The following is a 10360-nucleotide window of genomic DNA, read 5'->3' on the forward strand; positions in this document are numbered from 1 at the left end:
GCTTTCCTGGACTGGACTGGGCCATACTGGGCTGGGCTGGGCTGGACTGGGCTGTGCTGTGCTGTACTGGGGCATACTGGGCTGTGGTGGGCCATGCTGGATCACAGTGATGCATGCTATTCCGTATTGTGTTGTACTGGGCTGTTCTGGGCTGTACTGGTTTATACTGGGCTGTACTGGACCATGCTGTGCTGGCCCATACTGACTTATACTGGGTTGTACTGGTCTTTAGTGAGCAGTACTGGCCCATACTGGTTTGTACTGGGCCATACTGGGCTGTGCAGGCTGTACTGGCTCCTACTGGGCTGTACTGGATTGTACTGGGCCACACTGGGCTGTGCTGGGCCTTCTCAGACTGTACTGGGCCATGTGGGGTCCTAGAATGCGATACTGGGCTGGACTAGGCTGGACTGGGCCATACTGGGGTGTATGGAACTATACTGGGCTGTTCTGGCCCATTACCAAGCTGCTCTGGGACATACTGGGCTGGACTGGGTTATACTAGGATTTACTGGGGTATATGGAGCTGGACTGGGCTGTTCTGGGCTGTACTGGGGTGTATAGAACTGGACTGGGCTATTCTGGACTGTACTGGGCCATGTTGGGGGTGCATGGAGCCATACTGGGGTGTACTGGGCCATACTGGGCTGTACTAGGTCATGGTGAGGGTGCATGGAGCCATACTGGGCTGTACCGGGCTATACTGGGCTGTGTGCAGCTGGGCTGGTCCATACTGGTGGGTACTGGTCCATACTGGCCTGTCCCCTGTCCCACAGGCCCGCGGCAACGCCCGGACGGGACCGACATGGAGCCCTGAGAGGAGGTAATGGGATCACACGGGATCACACAGGGGCACACGGGATCACTGGGATCTCCTGAGGGCACACGGGATCACACAGGGGCACACGGGATCACTGGGATCTCCTGAGGGCACACGGGATCACACAGGGGCACACGGGATCACTGGGATCTCCTGAGGGCACACGGGATCACACAGGACCACTGGGATCTTGGGAGGGCACATGGAGCACGTGGGATCACACAGGATCACTGGGATCCTGCAGGGGCACACGGGATCACACAGAACCATGTGGGGTGTCAATGGGATCTCCCTGGATCTCCTGGGACACACGGGGTCACAGGGGAACACACAGGGCACATGGGATCACAGGGGATCACAGGGGATCTCATGGCTCCCATAGGACTGAGTAGGGTCCCCCGGGGCCCGATCCTGCCCCCCCCCCCCCCGGTCCAATCCTGCCCCGCAGCCCCTCCCCCCCCAGCCCTGATCCTGCCCCCTCAGGCCCTGATCCTGCCCCACAGCCCCTCCCCCCCCGTGGGCCCAATCCTGCCCCACAGCCCCTCCCCCCCTGTGGGCCCAATCCTGCCCCACAGCCCCCCCCCCCCCCCGTGGGCCCAATCCTGCCCCACAGCCCCTCCCCCCCCGTGGGACCAATCCTGCCCAATTCCCCCCCCCCGTGGGCCCAATCCTGCCCCACAGCCCCTCCCCCCCCCGTGGGACCAATCCTGCCCAATTCCCCCCCCCCCGTGGGCCCAATCCTGCCCCACAGCCCCTCCCCCCCCGTGGGACCAATCCTGCCCAATTCCCCCCCCCCCCGTGGGCCCAATCCTGCCCCACAGCCCCTCCCCCCCCGTGGGACCAATCCTGCCCCACAGCCCCTCCCCCCCGTGGGACCAATCCTGCCCAATTCCCCCCCCCGTGGGACCAATCCTGCCCCACAGCCCCTCCCCCCCCGTGGGCCCAATCCTGCCCCACAGCCCCTCCCCCCCCGTGGGACCAATCCTGCCCCACAGCCTCATTTCCCCCCATGGGCCCAATCCTGCCCAATTCCCCCCCCCGTGGGCCCAATCCTGCCCCACAGCCCCTCCCCCCCCGTGGGACCAATCCTGCCCCACAGCCCCTCCCCCCCCGGCGTGGGACCAATCCTGCCCAATTCCCCCCCCCCCCCGTGGGCCCAATCCTGCCCCACAGCCCCTCCCCCCCCCGTGGGACCAATCCTGCCCCATAGCCTCATTTCCCCCCATGGGCCCAATCCTGCCCAATTCCCCCCCCCCGTGGGCCCAGTCCTGCCCCCTCCTCACCACCCCCCACCCCCCCACAGGCGCCGCCGGGGCCGGCGGAGGATGGCGAAGCTGCTGGTGCCCCTGGTGATGCTGGGGGCGGTGGCGGGGTCCCACCGCTGCCCCCCCCGCTGCCTCTGCCCGGCGGCCGCCCCCAACCCCACGCTGCTGTGCGCCCGCACCGGCCTGCTGGCCGTGCCGCCCAGCCTGGACCGCGGCGCCGTGGAGCTGCGCTTGGCCGACAACTTCATCGGCGCCGTGGGCCGCGCCGATTTCGCCAACATGAGCAGCCTGGTGCACCTCACCCTCTCCCGCAACGGGCTGCGGCGCCTGGCGCCTGGCGCCTTCGCCGACCTCCGCGCCCTCCGCGCCCTCCACCTGGACGGCAACCGGTTGCCGGCGCTGAGCGGGGCGCAGCTGCGCGGCTTGGCCAGCCTCCGGCACCTCATCCTGGCCAACAACCAGCTGGCCGCCATCGAGCCCCGCCGCCTTCGCCGCCTTCGCCGCCACGGTGGAGGACCTGGACCTGTCCCACAACAACCTGCCGGCGCTGCCCTGGGAGGCGGTGGCCGGCATGGCCAGCTTGGCCACCCTCACCCTGGATCACAACCTCCTGGAGCGGGTCCCCGCCGGCGCGGTGGCGCGCTTACCGCGCTTGGCACGCTTGGACCTCACCGCCAACCGCCTACGGGCGTTACCGCCGGTGCCGGGGGCCGCCGGGCCCCAGTTTGGCGGCGGGGGGGAACCCGCTGCATTGTAACTGCGGAATTGCTTTGGTTACGGCGTTTGGCGCAACCGGGCCGGCTGGAGAGCTGCGCATCGCCACCGCCGCTCGCCGGTTCGCTTGCTTTGGGGCCGTGCCGGAGGAGGAATTGGCGTGTCGAGCCCCGGCCATCGCTGGCGCCGCTGCCGATCCCGCTGCCGTCTTGGAAGGCCAACCCTTACGGTTGGGTTGCGCCGCTGCCGGCGATCCGCCGCCGGCGTTGCACTGGTTGGGTCCGGACGGGCGGTTGGTGCAGAACGGTTCACAGCCGCGCTGTCGGCCCCGACGGCTCCTTGGAGCTCCGGGTCGCCACGCTGGGCGACCACGGCGCCTTCACCTGCGTGGCTTCCAACGCCGCCGGCGAGGCGGCCGCCCGTGTGCAGGTAGCCGTCTTTCCGCTCCCGGTTGCCCGCGAGGATGGGGATGGCGATGGCGAAACGGCGGCCGGTCCTTCGGATATGGCTCGCGCCGGCGGCAACGAGACGTGGGTGCCGGGCGAGCGGCGCGTGGTGGCGGCCGAGCTGACGGCCACGTCGGCGCGAATACGCTGGCTGCCCCAGCGCCCACGTCCCCGGCATCCGCATGTTCCAGGTCACCTACAACAGCTCCCTCGACGACTCCCTCGTCTACAGGTGGGTGCCGGGGGGAGGCTGGGGGGTCGCGGGGTGTTGTGGCGCCATGGGGGTGGGGGTGGCAGCCCCCCCGCGGGGGTGTCTGGCATCACGTGGCACAGCGGGGGGACGGGCGGCGGTGCGGGGGGACAGGCGGCGTCACACAGGGACACACGGCATTGCATAGCGTGACGTGGCGCCGCGTGGGGACATCTGGCATCGCACGGGGACACACAGCATTGCATGGCATGATGTGGCATTGCATGGGGACATGTGGCAATCGTGTGGGGACGCGATGCATCACACAGGGACACGTGGCATCACCTGGGGGCACGTGGCATCATGTGGGGACATGTGGCGTCACACAGGGACACATGGCATTGCACAGCATGATGTGGCATCGCATGGGGACACAATGCATCACACAGGGACACGTGGCATCGCGTGGGGACACGTGGTGTTGCGTGGTGACACGTGGCGTCGCATGGGGACATGTGGCATCATGTGGGGACACATGGCATCACATTGGGACATCTGGCATCACACGGGGGACACATGGCATTGCATGGCATGATGTGGCATTGCATGGGGACATGTGGCGTTGTGTGGGGACGCGATGCATCACACAGGGACACGTGGCATCACCTGGGGACACGTGGCATCATGTGGGGACATGTGGCGTCACACAGGGACACATGGCATTGCACAGCATGATGTGGCATCGCATGGGGACACGATGCATCACACAGGGACACGTGGCATCACCTGGGGACACGCGGTATCATGTGGGGACATGTGGTGTCACACAGGGACACATGGCGTTGCACAGCATGATGTGGCATCGCATGGGGACACGTGGGATCGCATGGGGACACGTGGCATGTGCGGACACGTGGCATCGCATGGGGCCATGTGGTGCCACATGGGGCCATGTGGCATGGGGACACATGGCATTGCATGGCGTGGCGTGAGGACACGTGGCATGGCGTGGGGCCACGTGACATCACCCAGAGCCTTGTGGCCTCGCACGGGGCAACGTGACATCACGGAGGGGGGGGGGGGGGGGCACATGACATCACACGAGGCCATGTGACACCACAGGAGGCCACATGGCATCACCCGGGGACCGCGCGGCATCACACGGGGGCCCACGTGGCATCGCATGGGGCCATGTGACGTCACGGGGGGGGGGGGGTCATATAACATCCCCCGAGGCCACGTGACGTCACACGAGACCACGTGACATCACGGGAGGCCATGTGGCATCCCCTGGGGACCACATGGCATCGCGCGGCGTCGCACGGGGATGGTGTGGCATTGCACGGGGGGCCACGCGTGGCCCCCACCCCACCCCACCCCACCCCCCGCCCCTCCCCCCAGGCTGCTGCCCCCCTCCAGCCGGAGCTTCGTGCTGCGGGACCTGGCGGCCGGGCGCCACTACCAGCTCTGCGTCACGGCCCTGCACGCCGAGGGGGTCCCGGCGGCGCCCACCGCCCGCGGGCTGGGCTGCGTCCGCTTCGCCACCCCCCGGGGGGGCCCCCGGCTGCGCCGCCCTCCCCCGCCCCCACTTTTTGGGGGGCACCGTCATCATCGTCATCGGCGCCGCCATCGCCGCCTCCGTCCTCGTCTTCATCCTCATCCTCACCGCCCGCTACAAAGCGGCGGCCCGCCCGCCGGCCCCCCGCCGCCGTCGCCAGCGTCTGCTCCCAAACCAACGGCGCCCACAGAAGCCCCGAGCCGGCGCCGCCGCCCCTCCCTGCCCCGGCACCCATGGGTGCTACCGGCGGGGGGGGCGCGGGGGGCTGTTCCCCAGCCACAGCTACCCCCGGCGCGCACGGACTCGGCCGCCACGGCTCGCTGCCGCGCCTCGACCTGCCCGAGGGGACCCCCCCGCTGCGCCCCTCCTTCGGCAGCACCCACTGGATGCTGGAGAGCACCGTCTGAGGGGGGGGGGAGGGGGGGCAAGGGTGGGGGAAGGGGTGGGTAGCACCCATGGGTGCCCGGTGGCAACGGGTCTTGGCGCATCGCCGGGCGCTCCTGGGTCATTACGGGCGCCCCGCAGGGTGGCCAAATGCGCCCTGGGGTGCCCCTGGGTGCCCGAGTGCACCCTTGGGTGCTTCTGTGCCCCCTTGAGTGCCCGAATGTGCCCTTGGGTGCCCCGGGTGCCTGAGTGCACCCTTGGGTGCTCTCGGGTGTCCGAACGCGCCATTGGGTGCCCCGGGTGCCTGAGTGCACCCTTGGGTGCTCTTGGGTGTCTGAACGCGCCATTGGGTGCCCATGGGTGCCTGAGTGCACCCTTGGGTGCTTCTGTGCGCCCTTGAGTGCCCAAATGTGCCCTTGGGTGCCCCTGGGTGCCTGAGTGCACCCTTGGGTGCTTCTGTGCGCCCTTGAGTGCCCAAATGTGCCCTTGGGTGCCCCTGGGTGCCTGAGTGCACCCTTGGGTGCTTCTGTGCGCCCTTGAGTGCCCGAATGTGCCCTTGGGTGCCCCGGGTGCCTGAGTGCACCCTTGGGTGCTCTTGGGTGTCTGAACGCGCCATTGGGTGCCCTGGGTGCCTGAGTGCACCCTTGGGTGCTTCTGTGCGCCCTTGAGTGCCCGAACGTGCCCTTGGGTGCCCCGGGTGCCTGAGTGCACCCTCGGGTGCTCTTGGGCGTCCGAACGTGCCATTGGGTGCCCCTGGGTGCCTGAGTGCACCCTCGGGTGCTCCTGTGTGCCCTTGAGTGCCCGAATGTGGCCCTTGGGTGCCCCCTGTGCACCCTTGAGTGCTCCTGTGCGCCCTTGGGTGCCCCTGGGTGCCTGAGTGCGGCCTTGGGTGCCCCCATGCACCCCTGGGTGCTCCTGCACACCCTTGGGCGCTCCTGGGGCCCCCTGTGCACCCCCTGGGTGCCCGTACGCAGCCATAGCTGGTCGGATGCAGCCCCAGCACCCTGGGTGCCACCGGGTGCCCGCCCACACCCATGGGTGCTCCTCCAGGACCCCCCCGGGCACCCGTGTGCTCCCCCTTGCCCCCATCGGTATCCATGTGCCCCTCCCCCACCCCCTTCCCGGGGCACCCGTATGCAACCCAGTACCTACCTGCCCCCCCTCCGTGGGCACCCTGACACACGTGGGTACCCACGTGTGTGCCCTGACACGTGTGGGCACCCCGACATGTGTGGGCACCTGCGTGGGCACCCTGCCACGAGTGGGCACCCTCACGTGTGCCCCAACATGTGAGGGCACCCTCACGTGTGCCCTGCCACGCGTGGGCACCCCGACACGCCTGGGGCTCCCCCGGGGGAGGTGCACCCTGGGACTTGTGCGCACCCTGCCACGCGTGTGCGCCCTGCCACGCGTGTGCGCCCCAACACGCGTGTGCGCCCCAACACGCGTGTGCACCCCCGGCCTGCCCCCCGCCGTGGTGCCTTTGGCCGGGCCGGCGGCGGGGGGGCCCCGCACAACGCCACTGACATGTCTGCACAGATGACACGAGAACCGCAGCCCCCCCCTCCCCCCAACAGAACCCCCTCCCGGGGGGGGACCCAAACGCCTGGGTCCCCCTGGGTCCCGCCCCTCGGGTCGTGTCCCCCCCCGCCCCCCCCCGGCCCGGGGCCTCCTATCTGGCTGGTCTGGATAACCCCGTGGGGGTCGGCCCCCCCGGCCCCCCCCATCACCCCCCCCAGCCCCATTTACCCCCTCCCCCGCTGCCCCCATCACCCCCCTATTTTCCCCTGCCCCCTCCCCCCAACCTACCCCCTCCCCCCGTTGCCCCCTCCCCCCCACCAGCCGCCCCCCCGGGCCCCCCCGGCCCCGCTGCAGTGTTTAACACAAGTTTTTACATTAAAAACCTGTGCCCCCCCCGCCCGGGGCGATTAAACCTTTTGTGTGTGAAGAGGAGGGGGAGCTGCTCTCTCTGTGGGGGTGGGGGGTCCCCCTTTTACTTGGGGGGGGGGTGCGTGTGTGGGTGGGGGTCGTCTTCCTTGGGGGGTGGGAGTCGCAGGGGTCCCCACTGCCGGGGAGGGGGCATTGCCCAGGGGGGGGTCCCACTGTGCGCGGGGGGCGGGGGGGGTTCCGGGGGGTCCTCTCTGTCTGGAGGGGGGTGGCCTTCTCTCTGGGGTGGAAGGCCAGGGGGGTCGTCTCCCCGGGGGGGGGGGGGTCCCCTCCGTCTAATTGGAGGGGCCCGGGGGGGTCCAGGGTCCCCCAGCCTCATCCGAGCCTCTCAAGAATCCCCCTGTCCCCGCAGCTGCCCGCATGCAAATGAGCTCATTAGCATGCTAATGAGGTGGGCGCGGTGGACAGTGGCTGAGGTGGTGGGGGCGGGGATATGCTAATGAGAACGGGTAATTAACTTCCCCCCCCCCCTCGTTGCCTGGTTACCGCTGCTGAGATACGGGGGGATGCAGCTGCCGCCGGCGCCATAGCAAGGGCGTGGCAAGCACCTCATTAATATGCAAATAAGGGGCGTGACTTGCACCCCTCATTGCTGCTGGGCTTTTGCGAATTACCTCCTCCGATAATTACCCTGCCCTCATTTGCATACAGCTCCCCAGCCTGGTCTTCCCCCCCCCCGCCCCCCCCCCCCCCCCCCCAGTTTCCCCAAGGGCAAGGCCACATGGGGGGGGGGGGGGGGGGGGGGGGGAGGGGGGGGGAGGGGGGATGGGCCAGGACAGCTGGGTCCCTTCCCAGGGGAGGGGGGGGTGAGATTTGAGGGGGGGGGCAGCTGGGTCCCTTCCCAGGGGGAGGGGGGGTGAGATTTGAGGGGGGGGGCAGCTGGGTCCCTTCCCAGGGGGAGGGGGGGTGAGATTTGAGGGGGGGGGGCAGCTGGGTTCCTTCCCAGGGGGAGGGGGGGTAAGATTTGAGGGGGGGGGCAGCTGGGTTCCTTCCCAGGGGGAGGGGGGGGGCACCTGGGTCCTGTCCCGGGGTGGAGGCCTGCATCCCTCAGGGGGGCCCCGATGCCAAGGTCTTTTTCTGGGGGGTGGGGGCTTCATGGGGGGGCTGCACCTCTTGGCAGGGGGGGGTTGGACACGTGGGTCCTTTTGGGGGGGGGGGCACAAACACCTGGTGCTTTTGGGGGGAGGGGCACAAACACCTGGGTGCTTTTGGGGGGAGGTGGGTGCTTTTGGGGGGAGGGGCACAAACACCTGGGTGCTTTTGGGGGGGGGGGCACAAACACCTGGGTGCTTTTGGGGGGAGGGGCACAAACACCTGGGTGCTTTTGGGGGGAGGGGCACAAACACCTGGGTGCTTTTGGGGGGAGGGGCACAAACACCTGGGTGCTTTCCCTGCTGGAAAGGTGCCCCCCCGCCCCCCGCCGCGTCCTTGGACCTGGGTATATCTAGGCAGCGCCGGGCGCAGCGGCAGGGGGGGTTGGCGATGGCGGCGCTGGTGGTGGGGCGCTGGTGGCGGCGGTGCTGGCGGGGGCCGAGGCGCAGTGCCCATCCCCCTCCGACCTACGGACGGCCAACGGCACCCGCATCTGCGCCCAGCTCTACGCCGACAACAGCCCTTACTACGACCAGTGCTGCGCGGGACCCGTCCTGGTGGTAGAACCTGGCGCTGACGTCCCCTACATGCCCCGCGGCTGGGCCGGCCACGTCTCCTCCTTGGTGGTGGGCACCCGCTGTGAGCTGACCGTTTGGTCTCGGGCTGGCAAGAAGGGGAAGATGCGGCGTTTCGGGGCCGGCGCGGTGCCGCGGTTGCAGGAGGTACGGCGGGGGCTCTTCGGCGACTGGGATAACGCCATCAGGGGTTATTATTGTAGCTGCAAGTGAGGCGGGCGGCGGCGGGGGGGCGGCACACGGCGGCGGTCAGCGGAAGGCGGCATGAGGCGACGCAGGCCGGTCGGAGGCAATGCGGGCAAATGCAAGTCAATGCGGGTCAAGGCGAGTCAACGTGGGGGTCAAGGCGAGTCAACGTGGGGGTCAAGGCGAGTCAACGTGGGGGTCAAGGCGAGTCAACGTAAGTCGACATGGGCCAAGACAAGCCAACGTGAGTCAACGTGGGCCAAGACCAGCCAATGTGAGTCAACATGGGCCAAGACAAGCCAACGTGAGTCAACGTGGGCCCAGACCAGCCAACGTGAGTCAACGTGGGCCAAGACCAGCCAACATGAGTCAACGTGGGCCAAGACCAGCCACAACGTGAGTCAACATGGGCCAAGACAAGCCAACGTGAGTCAACGTGGGCCAAGACAAGCCAACGTGAGTCAACACAACTCAATGTGGGCCAAGACAAGTCAACGCGAGTCAACGTGGGCCAAGACAAGCCAACGTGAGTCAACGTGGGCCCAGACCAGCCAACGTGAGTCAACGTGGGCCAAGACAAGCCAACGTGAGTCAACACAACTCAATGTGGGCCAAGACAAGTCAAAGCGAGCCAACGTGGGCCAAGACAAGCTAACGTGAGCCAACATGGGCCAAGACAAGCCAGCGTGAGTCAACACAACTCAATGTGGGCCAAGACAAGTCAACGCGAGTCAACATGGGCCAGTGCAAGCCAACCTCAGCCAAGCCAAGTCAACATGAGTCAATACAAGCCAAGCCAAGCCAACGCTGGCCAAGCCAAGCCAAGCCACCATGAGCCCACTGACAGACGCGTGCTGACACACGTCGACGTGGCAGTGCCACCCCCCTGCCGCCACCCCCCCCCCTGCCTCGTATAGCTCCAAGCGCAGCCAATAAAGCCTGGAGGCCGCAGCAGCTCCTGCCTCGCAGGTGCTTTATTGGGGGGGAAGGGGGGGAAGTGGGGGTGGGTGGCAGGCAGCAGCCCCCCAGCACCTTTGGGTGGGGAGAGAGGGGTCTCCACAGCCATCACCCTGTCACCCCCCAAGCAAGGACCCTGTGCGGAGGGTCATGCATGTGGGTAGGTGTGCGCGTGTTCCTCGCCTGCACGTCGACGTGTCACGCGCGCACATGCTACCTGTGTCTG

At 68.1% G+C, this 10360-nt stretch overlaps 2 protein-coding genes across 2 annotated transcripts; both read left to right on the forward strand.

Annotated features, from left to right (window-relative positions):
• The first annotated feature begins 783 nt into the window (after window positions 1-783).
• On the forward strand, window positions 784-5485 carry LOC129782929 (leucine-rich repeat and fibronectin type III domain-containing protein 1-like). Its single transcript, XM_055792492.1, is given in 13 exon segments — window positions 784-823; window positions 2124-2562; window positions 2564-2791; window positions 2793-2846; window positions 2848-2928; window positions 2931-3113; window positions 3115-3408; window positions 3410-3477; window positions 4837-4981; window positions 4983-5135; window positions 5137-5251; window positions 5254-5300; window positions 5302-5485. Coding segments are annotated over 12 exon segments (1884 nt in total). The 5' UTR covers window positions 784-823; window positions 2124-2145; the 3' UTR covers window positions 5401-5485.
• Window positions 5486-6411: 926 nt separating this feature from the next.
• SYCN (syncollin) lies at window positions 6412-10306 on the forward strand. The gene is made up of 2 exons (XM_055792464.1): window positions 6412-6468; window positions 8773-10306. The coding sequence occupies exons 1-2, from the start codon at window positions 6412-6414 to the stop codon at window positions 9202-9204; spliced, it is 489 nt and encodes a 162-aa protein (XP_055648439.1). The 3' UTR covers window positions 9205-10306.
• Window positions 10307-10360: the final 54 nt, after the last annotated feature.

This window comes from Falco peregrinus, chromosome 20 (assembly GCF_023634155.1).
Source record: "Falco peregrinus isolate bFalPer1 chromosome 20, bFalPer1.pri, whole genome shotgun sequence".
Lineage (NCBI taxonomy): Eukaryota > Metazoa > Chordata > Aves > Falconiformes > Falconidae > Falco > Falco peregrinus.